The sequence below is a fragment of the Pagrus pagrus genome (genome assembly GCF_965226575.1).
Source record: "Pagrus pagrus genome assembly, chromosome: 17".
NCBI classification, from domain to species: domain Eukaryota; kingdom Metazoa; phylum Chordata; class Actinopteri; order Spariformes; family Sparidae; genus Pagrus; species Pagrus pagrus.
The window spans coordinates 17,503,601-17,517,351 of record NC_140201.1 but is presented as its reverse complement, the minus strand read 5'-3'; the positions used below and the strand labels follow the sequence as shown (position 1 = coordinate 17,517,351).

Below are 13,751 nucleotides of genomic sequence, written 5' to 3'. Positions count from 1 at the left end.
CGATATATTCACAACTTTGTGTTACTTGCATGTTTTAGCCTTAAAAAGGGACGTTTTTTTTTAGAAATCTCACTGTACTCTGTGTTTTCTTTGTACGCCACTTTAGTGCCCATCACAACACGGACATTTTTGTTCAGTCGCAAACACCAAAACCAGAATCTGGAATATGTCACCTTAAAAGCTCTATTTCAACTTAAAGCAGAGGGAGAATAAAACAGACTGGGAAGCTGAAATCATGTCTCAGATCCTGAGAATATTAGAAAAGTGTGTGAAGGGTCAAGATGCATCATGACAACCTGAATCATCCACCCACACTGTGCTGAATTAGCAACTATTAAAAATGTATCATAATAGCAGTTTTGAAAAGCCACAGCTCATTGCTCATTTTGTAAAGCAAAATAAATTGCATTCAGATGTGGGCCTCTGGGTTCAAATGAATGCAAAAGAAATTATGAACACTCAGATATTTTTCTTTAGAATAGAATTATTGCAACACTTTCATTTAAGGCCATTCATCCTTCAGCAACACATCTGTTCAAACTGACATCAACCTTCAAAATGTGCACATTAAAAATCAATGTAAAAGATTATTTTTCACATCTTTAGCTTCAAGATGACAAAGGACACTACTCCTCTTGCAAAAGGCAGGTTCATAGCTTCATTTGTTGGCAACTGAATATCTCCATCTTGGAAATAGTAGGAAATCTAAACATTTTGACGTGAATATAAACAATGAATTCATGCTAAATGTTTTTTTTAAATGTTTTTTCTTTGTGAGAAATAGTCACCTGTCAGAGAAAGACAGACATGATTGTAAACTACTTCGTGCGGATATCCGTTTTAAAGGTCCGCACACCTGCTCAAAGTCTCCAGGAGCAGACCATAATAATAAGAAGGGGGGTCTAAATGAGACAGCATCGATTCCTGTTATTATATTGTTACTGTTTGTCACTGCTTAATATGAATGTGTGCTTCTGTAAATATTCATTTTAATGTTAAAAAAAAATATATAAAATTGGTTGTTGTTTCTAAATGTCCAACTTCTTACCTGAAGCAGGGGAACGCTGCTAGCTGCTCCACTGGGCTTTCTAAAGTCTCGGCTTGTCTAAAATGTCCAAGTGGGAACATTTCAGAAGCATCTACAAGTCTACTGTGGTTATCTTCTTTTTCCTTTCTGTTTGAATTCCCACTTTACATCAGTGCACTGACATGAGCCAGGAGAAATCCCAACTTGTGAAAGAGTCGCCAAATGGCTCATCACACAGTTCACATGAAGTGGACAATTACGAAAGAGGATAATATTTTTGTTCAAACAGTGACAATTGGCGTTTTTGTGCTGATACAGAAGATGATCATGAAGCAGAAAAGACATTTTACACATGGCGCACTGTATCTGTTTTGCGTTTACAGGCTGCAGGCCTGGTTTGGTCGGATAAAGGCTAATCGGTTTTCCAGGAACAAGATTTGTTGACACAACACAAATGTGCATATATTTCCGAAGGTGTTGTCTTTATTTCTTCACAACCCTGCCCTCTCTTCGATGAGCTCTATCGTGCTACGCAACACTCCTATTACAGAAACCCAACATTGCGAATTCATTTGGATTAAAGATGTTAATTTGCGGTCCAGAAAGGGGAATTTGAGCACGAATGTGCACAGAAACCCAGACAAACATCTTCGGCTCCACTTGATCCGAACAACTAAAACGAGAGGATTTAAGAGGGTCTGTTTTTTAAAACCCTGAATCCATCCTGCTCTGTTTTTCCTGCTCGTGTATGTCACACAGGCACGTAGCAGCCGGCCCATTTTCCAGCTGCATATAGCTGTCTCCGGTGCGCCGTAAATAAGGTTGATAAAGACGCCGCCGAAAACGACTTTCACGCGTCCCCCGATTGATTTAACGTGACCCCCGTTTCCAAATGATATTGGAAGCCTATTTAAACAGATGAAGGCTTAAATTGTCTTGCTTGTATGCGCATTAATCTCCCATTCATCATCATTACTGTGCGATTGGTCCGTCCACGCCTCCGCCAGCCCCTTGCGTTACGACAAGGGCCTGTAAATTAGGATGTAATCCAATTTAAACAGCGGCAGCAGCAGCCACGGATCCATTTGGTGTGTTTTTTTGTATGTGCTGTCGGTGGACAGCTGCACTGCACCGCCCCTATCAAAATGCTTTGTGCTAGTTGTGGGAGCTGGGGAGCCCTGAGCCAATTCGCACAAATAGGATCTTATAAGGCCGGTGTAATTGGTGTTTTGAGCGCAATCTATGAGCTCATCATATCTCGAAGCTCAGTCAGACGCAATCTTTCTGCGATTAAATGGCATGTTGATGCTGGATTAGGCCGCTGAGGATGCAGCCGTGTAGTTTTACGCAGCGAGGAGAGATGGGGATCCATATGCGCGGCTGGGTAAACGTGGTTGTAATTTGCCTCACTTTAATGTGTCATTCTGGCACAGTGTGACGCGGGTTTAGAAGATGATCGTATAGTGCTGCCGCCGCCGCCGCTCCTGTGCAACCAAATGAAAATCAGCTCCAAGCTTTCTTTCCACGCCGTGAAAAATAACCCAGAGTTTTTTGGAGAGAGTGCGCCTTTTGAATATTCAGCTCCCCTGATCCGTTCGTCTTTATTTTATAGTGCGGTTTTATTATGCGCAAGCCAAAGCCATTTTCCCGCATGACCCGTGTCCCTATCAGGCTTAAAGACACCGGCTGATAGTTTACATAAATCTGCCTTGCGGTTTAGCCTCGACCCGGGCGGCTTAAACGGTGTATTATTCCAAACATATGCATTTTAATCAGCTCGGTCACACTTACAAGAACTCCAGTTAATAAGGCCATCAATCAAACGCGTGTGCGGGAGGGAGGGAGGGGGGAGAGGAGGGGCTCATCGGTGCGGTGTGTGTGGCTGCAGTACTGTCTGATTAGTATGAACCTTTTATATCAGAAAGAATCAGAGGTGGATGAGAATCTGGTGACTTTAGACGCCATTGCTGGTGTGTTTCTTTCGATGTGGGGCTCAGAAATCGTGTTGATGGAAGAGAAAACTTGAAAATATTGGAATATAATAATTGGAATGAATGTGCTTGGCTAATTATTCGTTAGCATAAAGGCTGGATGAGTGTTTCACTTGAATAATTAGTCTTTTTCGATCCTCGGGTGTTCGATTGGCGACAAAAGCGCAATCGGCCAATATTTCTGCCAGGTGGACACTAAGCGCCATGTCTCCGCACATTGCTGCAATAACTTCTGATCTCTCCATCCTTTTCTTTTCTTTTTTTTTTTTTTTTTTTTTTTAAAAGTGTGATTTGTGCGTCTCTCTCTACGGGCCACAATCCTATTACGCTCAGAAAACGCTTTTAATTTGCGCAGTCTCCGGTCAAATGCGGCCAATTAAAGGATCCCGCTGATTGGTGGCGGGCCTCTCTCCAATCATCGATCTCTTTGCATTTCCAATATCTCCAGACAACTAATTCTGTCGTGTCTATTAAGTGCTCGGAGGGGAAAATATGAGGACCGTTAGCGGAGCCCGGGGACCACTTAACTGTCACGGTCAATCTAGCGGGTCCCATCAGGAGATATGAGGGCACGCTGGTGTTTTTGACACCGACCACTTGAGAACAAAATTAGTGTTATTATTGGAGGGGGCGGTGACGGGCAGAGAAAATCCTTAACAGGCGAAAAGATAACCTGAAAGGAGGAAAACTTGTTTGAGTCTGAGTCTTTTATTCTCGGATTTCTCTTTTTGCTATTTGAATAAATCATAAAGCTGTTTTTTTCCCCCTAGAAGACACACACTCCATTGCTCCATTGATTCTTTGACAGTGTTTATTGCAAATTAGATGTTGAGGACAACCCAGCCAAAATATAATAAAATAAAATAAACAACAACATAAAACATAATCAGTCACTTGTTTGTCCACCTTCTCCATAAAATCCCACTAAACCGGATCCACTGCAGCAGTGCAAAGCGAGAGGAAGTATTCTTTTTTTTTTTTTTTAGAAAAAGAGGCCTAGAGTCATATATTAATCACATTTCCATCAGATTTAAGAAGTGGCTCTCTGATCATAGAGGGAGACAACTGAAAGTGTTTGAATTCTATGTTTTTTTTCTTTCATTCTGATTGTCCTCCCTGTCTCTCCATCCTCTTCTGGGTCCTTCCTCTTCTTCTTCCTCTTCTCTCCCCCCTCCTCGTCAAACCGTGCGGGCTGTAGTAATCCGTTCCCCTGACGCCTTGTTACCTTTTGGCAGTAACGATCCCTTCCTGGTTTTATCATTAATTCAACACTCAAAATTCACCGGGTCGTACATATACATCACTTACTAATTTTCACTAGCATCTGCACATTTCGGCCCGGGCCGCCGCGGAGGAGGAGGAGGTGGAGGAGGAGGCCCCCGCGTGTGGAGAGCTGCTTTATAATGAGGACGGCCCCGCAGTCTGTTAACAAATCCCCTTGTTAAAAAAGAGAGATGGAAAGCATCATTCTCGCGTAACTAACAATACATGGAGGTCCATTTGGACGCGTAAAGAGACGACAAGTAATGATAAAAACCTTTGCGCCATCCATCACGGGAGATGTAAACGTTTCCCCCTCCTCTCTCTCTCTTCCTCTCTCTCGCACACACACAACAAATTATTCTTCTAAAAATCAAATCTGCTTTTGTGTCCATGCCGTCATATTTCAGCCCACTGTCCTGGCTCTGCTGTGGGATTATTATTTCTGCAGTAATGGGAGATCCGTTGTGCGTCACATAGCTGAAGATCTGGCTAATTATCTTGCCCCAAAGTTTAAGCTTGCTTTCACTGCTCACAGGCTACCTCTTCATGCTGTTTCAGTCCTGGTCATATAATATGTTAAAAAGCTTAGTTAAAGGCTTATATAGAAGGAGAGTTGTTTTGGTTTTATCTGGTCAGAGGCACTTCTTCCCTCTGGTCTAATGTCACAGATGAGGATTTGCTGAGAACTGAAGGCGTGAAAGTGACAAAAGCGTCAGTCCTGCTAGTTGGGGAGCAAGCGAAGTCCGAGGCGGAGGGCCTGGTTGAGATCCCGTTGGATTGACTGGAGTGACAGGCCAAGCAGGAGCAGGGGCTTCCTCCTGGGCCGAGGCCGTGGGTCGGACCCGGGTACAGGGAGGGGTGTCTGAAGGCGCACAGGAGCTCCGGCCTCTGGTAGGGGTGAGACAGCATCCGGAAGCTGTCGAGGGAGCGCAGGGGATTGGGGAAAGGGGAGGCGGCCGGAGCCGAGCCGGCTCCGACACCCAGGTGGGAGTAGTAAGGCAGCGGCAGGTGTGACGGGAAGGGGTAGGGCAGGTTGCCCGTGGCCGCCGCGTGGCTCATCATGTAGGTGTAGAAGGCCGGGTCGGCGGGGTGAGGCCACGTCATGGCCAGACGCTGGCGCTTGTCTTTCATCCTGCGGTTCTGAAACCACACCTGGGACAGAGAGAGACACACCGAGTCAAATATTAACCACAGTCCCGTCAGGTTCAGATAGAAGCCACAATAACAAAAGATATGAAGCGTGTGTTAGTTCCGCTTTTACGCACGAATTTGAAGTAGGGTTGCAGCGAGTTTTTGCAATTGTTTGATTGTGTGTTGGGGATGATTTTCTCGAGCCAAATGAAAAAAAAAAATTCAAATTATTAAAGAAATAAATAATCAGGCCTTTGCCCCAAAATGCTGCAAAGTACAGGCTCTACATTTGGCATTGGCTCAATTTCTTCTTCAATTTTCTTCTTCGCTATTTTCACGTCATTTCAGAATCATTTATTTAAAGAGGAAAAAGTTCTGCAGCATTATATTTTGACAGACCGAAATTTGAGCCTGTATTCGCAGGTGAAGGCCTGATTCTTCTCTGCTCACCTTGATTGTGGTCTCAGGTAGATTTAAGGCGGCCGCCAGCTCGCATCTCCGCGGCCTGGACACGTAGTTCTCCCGGTAAAACTCCTTCTCCAGCCGTGCGATCTGCTCCCGGGTGAACGCAGTCCGGTACCGGCGAATCTGATCCGCTGAGTAGGACAGAGAGCCTTGACCCGGGACAGTCGAGCCCGGGTCAGAACCGGTCTCGTTTGGATGATGACCCGGAGAATCCACATTTCGACCTGAGTGGGACGCAGAATAATTAATCACATGTTATTATCAGAGAGTTTAAAACAACATTCAGCAGAATAATTTAATTGATACAAAATATTTAATTTCTTTCATTCGTTTCATATTTAATATTTTATGGCCAGTTGGCTTATTTCATTATTTTAACTGCACTGTTTATGATTTTTTATTAAATGCCTTTCCGACATAAAGCTTAGGCTCTTGACAGCTGCCTGCAAATATTTTTATATTATATATAATATTATTTCTCAGAGTATGTTGATGTTCAGCTATAATTTCAATTGACTAAAAAGATGAATATGAGGTTCTGTTGTTGTCATTCGTTTCTCTCCTTCCTGTCTCATTGTTTAATGCAAACAGCAACCACAAATTGTCCATATTTCTATTTCTATTAATATTTATATGTTTTTATTTATTTATATATATATGCCACATTTACAGCAAACAGTTTTACGTGTTTGCACTCCGCAATTCCCAATGTTTTTTGGCCTTCCCTTCACGTTTTTTGCTTGTGGTTTACATAAAATCCTGCATTCTTCCTCATGCTATAGGCTGAGTTGCTGCACGAGTGACTCATTGTCAAACTCAGAGGGGAAAATGCCTGGTTAGATTGTGGGTGTCACCTCAGCGTGTCTCCTGCCACACTGGTCACTTGACAGAACAGCTGTGCAGCACTGACTTTACTCATATTCGTGTTATCAAGGCTACACTGTTATCAATTAGACACATAAAAATCGTTGTAATCGCACATTTATATACACGAGGCGTGCTTTATTTTTGACAGAAGGTGCATATTAACATCTCTGACTGGCATAAACACGTTGGCATTCACTCAACTTCATTAGCAGCACCATGCAGTCGCGAAAAGCCGCATTGGCATGCAGCTCCTACACCTACCTTTAGCCGTGGGGTAGTCCATGCTTTCAGGCGTGCAGCTGACATCAATTTCCTCGTAGAAGTCCGACTCGGTGTCTGAGCTGCTGCCGTCTTTGTGGTGATGATCAATCCGGTGCCTCTCTCCGGCGGAAGACGTGCCGACTGGCCTCATATCGGCGCACATATTCCTCCTTGCGCTCTCCTCCATCACCACCTCCGTCCTGTCCCGCGAGTAGGGCGCAGCGCCGGGGCTCAGACAGCTCCTGTGGCCCGGCTTCCCCTGCGGTTCTCGCGCGGGGCTCCCGATGGTTTCCGTCAAATTGGAGGCGCTCTTGCCAAGCTGACCTCCCTCCGGCAGCATCACCATCTCCTCTCTGCTTTCCATCACGAGCGCGAGTTTAAAAAAAAAAACCTCGACTTCGCGGGAGAGTGCGAGCCGTCAAAAACCAAGGCGATGATTCTCAGGTTGGAGGGGTGTGCGTGTGTGTAGTGATGGTGGAGGTGGAGGTGGGTGGGGGGGATGCTGAGTGAGTCCCAAAGAGAAGGAGAGGCTTCTGGAAAAAATGAGGGGATGCAATCCGGTGTGACCCTGAGAGAAGAGCGCTCCAGAGTGCGCAGAGGGAGCTCTGGGAGGGATCACCATTTACCCTCTCTCTCTCTCTTTCTCCAGAGCTGTCATTCTTAATAGGCCAGTCGTCATGACGGTCCCCCCCCTGATGACGACACGCATTGATTGGATATGGGTAAACAGACGGAGAAATGGCAGCGTCGAGATGGAGGTGGAGGTGGAGGGGGGGGGGGCGTCAGGGGGCACAAGGGGGAAAGCAGCATCTATCTATCTATCTATGAAAAATACAAAATAAGTCAATTAATCATTCACGATTTTATATTAACCTTTAAAATCCTCAGTGATTGTAACTACTCCAGAACAGCTTTATTATATTTGAATATTATAAAAAATGTATTTATTTTTATCAAAATGAAATAATAATTTACTTGCATTGTAGTTCTCCCCCTTCCCTCCCTATCTCCACTCTCCCCCCTCTCTCTCTCGTCTTTAGTGCCTCATCTCCTCTCCATCTCTCATCTCCCCCTAAAGTGGAGTCAAGTAAAGTCCTCAGAGGTCAAGTCTTCAGGGGTCAGAGTCTTTAAAGTCAACAGCGTGGAGTGGAACCATTCATTATTTGTTTCTGAACAGCCTGCTCTCATCATATTGGTGTATGATTGGAATATATTTAAAATTATTTTATCATTCGCAAAGAAATAATTACTATGCCTTTGTCTCACTCACCCACACGCATTTAAACAGTAAAAATATATAACACCATTTGTACTGACGTGACTGTGCTGAACAACGAGCAGCGATTGATGAGTTTGTCACAAATATTCAGTAAAAATCACTGAAGACGATACAGGAGGTACATTATAGAGCTTGTATTCCTTTTAAGGGCTGTGATCAGGCAGGCTGAGCTCACCACATATTAACTTCCTGTGTCTTTAGAGAAAAGAAGACATCTACTCATCCAGGAATCACAGACCTGATGTGGATTTAATACAGTCCCATCATGTGTTTGATGTTTAACTGTGAAGGATGCAGTGCACAGACTGTCCACTAATGTTTTCTGAGGTTAAGGCTGTGACCAAATCCACCCAGTCTCTGCTCCAACTTCCAGCCTTTGCTGGAAAATATGGGTGCCACTAGACTCTAACAAGTCTTCAGTTCTTTCAGCTTCTTGGCTCTAGATTTAATCCTATATGCTTCATTACTATATGCAATAAAAAGTGTACTGGGGGATATAGCTAAAAGAAGGACATTAGGTCAGCTCTCATTATCAATGTACTTTAGTGGTAATATTTAATGACATGCACCTTATAACTTACCTTAGCATATGATTTTTTTAAATAGCCTAATATATAATCAGGCATGTAGCTCCTCTCTGTCATTAAAACAGCCAAAAATGGCCGTGCATCACAGGGATCTGGTCATACCAGCAGCCTTTTCGCCAATGTTTCAAATCAGAGTCGAGATCTGCATCTGTAGGGTTATAGTGGTATACTTGGACGGCCATGATGTTGTGTAGAGAGGAGAGAGGTGGAGTCATGTGGTCTCAAAAGAGAGGAGAGGGAGGCAGACAGACGGTGGAGCTCCAGCAGCAGCAGCAGCCTCCGCTGTCCTTGTGCGCCCTCGCCTGTCCGAATGAGGGAAAAGGCCCCGATCCGCAGCAGCAGCAGCAGCAGCGGCGGCGGCTGCCCCCTCCCCCAGCCCCGGCAGCTGAGGAGGAGTGAGGGAAATTCCTTTGGCTTTTCTCCCTCGACTCTTTCATCTGGCCAGCAAAGGAAAAAAGTAACCCCCCCCCCCACCCCCTCTCTTTCTCTGTCTCTCTCCCCTTCGCCCTCTGACGATTTGATGTCGCTGCTTTTAAGAGTTTATATCTGTCAATGCTATATTGAATCAATACGTTCTGCTGTTATTTAAATAACTGATTGACTATGATTTTTGGAGACCGAACCAAGAGCGCTCAAAACACTCACAAATCAGTCTGCAAATTGTCAATGAAGAACCGCAAACTGATGGAAAATAATATGAAATGAGCTGAAGGACTGAAGGAATTTCTCAGCCGAACCATAAATATCTTGTTGCGCCAGAAGGGAGAAGGCAAATTGAATTTGTGTCATTCCGCTCTTGGCACAGAGGCGAAAGTTAGTCGGCGTCAGTTATTTCAGGACTGATTTGGGCTTCTATTTCCAGTAATGGGCCTGTTAAAAATGAGGGACACGTGATCTGATAAATGGCGGTTCATCTTGACAACATATTTTCTGTCATATTGATATTTTTGTGTGCCATATCAGACCACATCCGAGGCTGCTGATTCAAAAGCGCCCTTGTTTTGACAGTGGTTTTACTTTGCTTTCAAAATCATAAAGATGGGTTACCATACAGTGTCCTGAGATGGCAAAGGTCCAATTGTTTTGTTATTACCAGGAGTGATGCAATGGGCCTTGGCCAGGGCAGATGGGATCTTGTGATCATCCGGAGATAACGCTTCGAAACGGCTTTTGCGCAACACGACAATGACCTTGTGGGTTTACAGTAGTGCCACTTATATTGTGTGTGTTTTAGATAGTGAAGGACAGCGAGTGGGTTTGGAGAGGTTGCTGATTATGGAACCATTTGTACCTGATGAATGTAAAGGAATATGCAGCGCACTTATTTTTTTTTTGAAACACAGTCGGTCCAGATCCTGCACATTCTTGGTGGCAGAAGTGCAGAGGAGTGGACTGCGGTCACGGCTCTGCTTCAGTGTCTAGTTTTGCAGGGGGAGATCAAAGAGCCCCCCGCGGCAGACACTGCAGAATGCGCCCCTCAGTTTTACTAGCCAGCCCAACTTGAACTTGACCATGGAGCCTGCGCAGTAGGGCCCATGTAATCCAATCCTCGGCCCTGGCCGCGCAGACCTGCCAGAATATTTGCTTTTGGCACAAAAAGTGTTTGAGCGTGTTTTGGAATGGCGCATGAATGGGGTTTGGTGGAGGTTCAGTGTGCCGCTGGCTGAGGCGCAGCCGTCTCACACGAGGAGTCAGAACCTTTAAGAAAATAACATCTAGCCTCTCCTTCATTATCATGGTCTCTCCCGCCTCCGCTGCTTCAACTTGGCCTTGAAGCAGGATGACGCAGCTAGCAGAGAGTTAACTCGCTGACCTTGGAGAGCCAAACACGTCCTGATGATTATACAGCTGGAAATCTCCGCGCTGTAAGACCCGCTTTTATCGCGCTTCCCCGCTCCATCCTGCAAACCCTATTACACGAAGGGCTTAGCAAGCCACTGAGATCAGGCTTGTAGTACCCCATTAAAGGGGAGAAACATCATGGGGGTATGGCTTACCACCAATTCAGCAGTAGCAAGGCAACACACCAGGTGCAAAGCCCTGACGTTTCACAAGAGTGCATGCGATTCTTTAGGCTGGTCTGTGCGTCCCTGGCATCTCCGAGGTGATATTTACAAGTCTGTCTGGTTGCAAATGGGTTTTTTATTTTTAGAGAGTGTGTCTGTCATCAGATCCATCGCCAGCGTGTGTCCCACTGTTTTCTTTACATCTCGTCTCAGCGAGATTGAGCTGCTAATAACGGGACTGTCGGCCAGAGGCGGATTTTCTATTCGTACGTCGAGAACAATCCTCCAGTTTCTTTGCTCGTTTCGCGAAGAGTGCAGCTGAGGTGCTGCGTGTCGTGTGGGTGTAATGCAACGATCAGGCATCCAAATGTGATTGACGGGGTGTTGCAGATAGCACTGACAGAGCGCCGAAGTGAATCATAGCTTTCTTTTCTTTCATATCGAGTGATAAGATCCAGTGTTTGACTCATGGAGCATGCGGGGAAAAGAGATAACTGAGGCGATTGTATTGTTGGATAAGTTTGCATATTGAACACAGAATAGTTTGTCCCCGCCAACTGTGATCAGTCTTATTACTAATGAATTAAAGCACAGTAGTAAGTTAATAAACAACGTTTTTAACAAAATCTTCAATCACTAAACGGACAGCGTATTTATTTAGGATCTTATGAAAACAATAAGCTACATTTCCAAGAAGTGGATTATTCCTTTTTTTTTTTTAGTAATTAAATTAAACTAATCACGCAAAAATCACAGCGTTAAGGAAACATTTTAGATGGATAAAATCTAAAATAAATTAAGTCGTCCTCTGGTCGATTATTTTCTGACACTGTTTTTCATATTTAGATGAGTTATGGCACGTTGAACAGCTGCTAATGAACCTTCGCGACTATTTTCGTTTTTTCTTGGGTAATTCTTTAAAAAGAGCAAAAAATGGAGCTAAATTAAATTAAACTCAGTTGAACATATTTAAAAACATGCAATCGGCGCCGTGCGTTCACTGTACACGCATCATTAAAAAAAAAAAATCTGCAATAAGAAAACAACAAAACCTTTGAAATATAGCAGGTGTGCGTGTTTAATACATGCGGGTTTGACGCATAAAGCGGCGTGAAGCTTAAGCTGCATTGAGTTTATATTTAATATAACTTAATAGTAGCTCATATTCGTGATGCTAATGGCTGCTGAAGCTGGACCCAGAAAATATGTTCCTTAATGTCGGCCTTTATGCTGGATGTAATATATAAAAGGCCAACATGGCAGATTCTGTACATTACTGTAAAGGAAATAATCAACAATAAAGGAAAACATCATATTTAATAATAATAACAACAACAATAATAATAATTTGATGTGCACTTTCACCAGAGAAGAAATAATAAAAGCACATAAATTGTATCTTTTCTTTTTTTCCCCTCTAAGTTCTCTGGTTTACAGACTTCTGCCATGAAATGTGTAAAGTAGCTCCTATTTTCCTCCCCGCAAATCCCCCCCATCACAGCCTGCATACATGCAGTTGCAATGCCCATCAAAAATGCAACAGATGTGTAACCAAGTACCGGCTGAACTTTGTGTGAAACAAACTGCTGCAGACCTTCATATTTGCGGAGATTCCTCCATGCCAATAAATGATTTCACATGCAGCTCACGGGCCGCAGCTTTAGCAGGCTGTTAACGCAACATTTAAGAGTTCTGCTGCAGAAACAGAAACAGACTGAACACGTCAGTCAAAGGCACGACATCACCTTGGGATTGAAGCCTTCCCAGTTAACCAAAGTATACCTTTGGGTGGCTTCCTGTGTGTGGGTCCGAGACTGTAGTGGGTCAGTCTTTCTTGTTATTTTTACGCAATCCTTCATAATCACACCGCAGGCCACCGTCCAGAAAATATGGAAAAGTCAAGTGTGTGACCGCCCTGTGGTTCACTGCCCTGACCACAGAAACATATTGGTTGTTATGTTTTGACAACTTTTTGACAGGCCGTCTGCTTTATACACGTGTCACCAACGCTACTGACACTGGGCTGCATGTAGCTCTTCTTAGCAGCCTCGTTTTATAACACAATTTGTGCTATTAAAGATAAAAATTTATTGCAGAGCATAACTTTATATAGACCTTTCCCAGCTTTACTCGTGCAGGCTTGAGGCGCTGAGGCCGTGGAATAAATGCCCTCTTTCAGTGCGTAATTTGGGATGCCAGTACAAACAAGGGGGGGGTGAACCTTGATAATGACCTCAGAGAAAAGCCTTCAGGCCGTGTTGCCAAGTCTCAGAGTCTTGGAAAGCTCCAGGGATCCTTCAGATAGTTCAGTAAGTGGCTCCGAATCAAATTCAAGAATACTTTAAATGCACTTGAAACTTGCGTGAAGTACTATTTCATCATAATTCAGTGCGATTAATGTTATTTTCCATTAATTTTCTGCGCACTAGTGAATAAGAATTAAGTGCCAAATCATCTGTGAATAAGTGTGTCTGACAAGTGTCCCTGGAACAAAATAACTCCATGGTGAGATGTTCGTCTATTTGGCGGGACAATGTGTGCGCCGCCTCATTGTGTGAGTGTGTGTGTGTGTGTGTTCATTGTAGTTTGGGATGTCTCCTGTCTGGACTGACCACATGTGCGCGCCGGCGGCCGCCTTGGAGAGTGCGTAACGTTGTTGTGACTGCAGCACGAAAGAATAAAATGATCTAAACGTGGATAAAGCGCATATACGATCCCTTGAACGCCTCTCAGCAGCAGATAATAAAACCCCAAAGCGCCTGATATGGTGGGCTGTAATGCCGATAGATGGTGTAACATGACAGCTACAGCATCAGGAGGAACGGTTAATGATTAACGCGTTTGTGTTTATTTTGAAGCCTGGTTTTGCCTGCA

At 44.2% G+C, this 13,751-nt stretch overlaps 1 protein-coding gene across 1 annotated transcript; it reads right to left on the bottom strand.

Moving 5' to 3' along the window:
- Positions 1–4,826: 4,826 nt before the first annotated feature.
- On the bottom strand, positions 4,827–7,369 carry evx1 (even-skipped homeobox 1; the record flags this gene model as incomplete). Its single annotated transcript, XM_084379180.1, has 3 exons — positions 4,827–5,433; positions 5,863–6,101; positions 7,006–7,369. 3 exons carry the CDS (start codon positions 7,367–7,369, stop codon positions 4,906–4,908), a joined length of 1,131 nt encoding a protein of 376 aa, XP_084235306.1. The 3' UTR covers positions 4,827–4,905.
- Between the last annotated feature and the right edge of the window lie 6,382 nt (positions 7,370–13,751).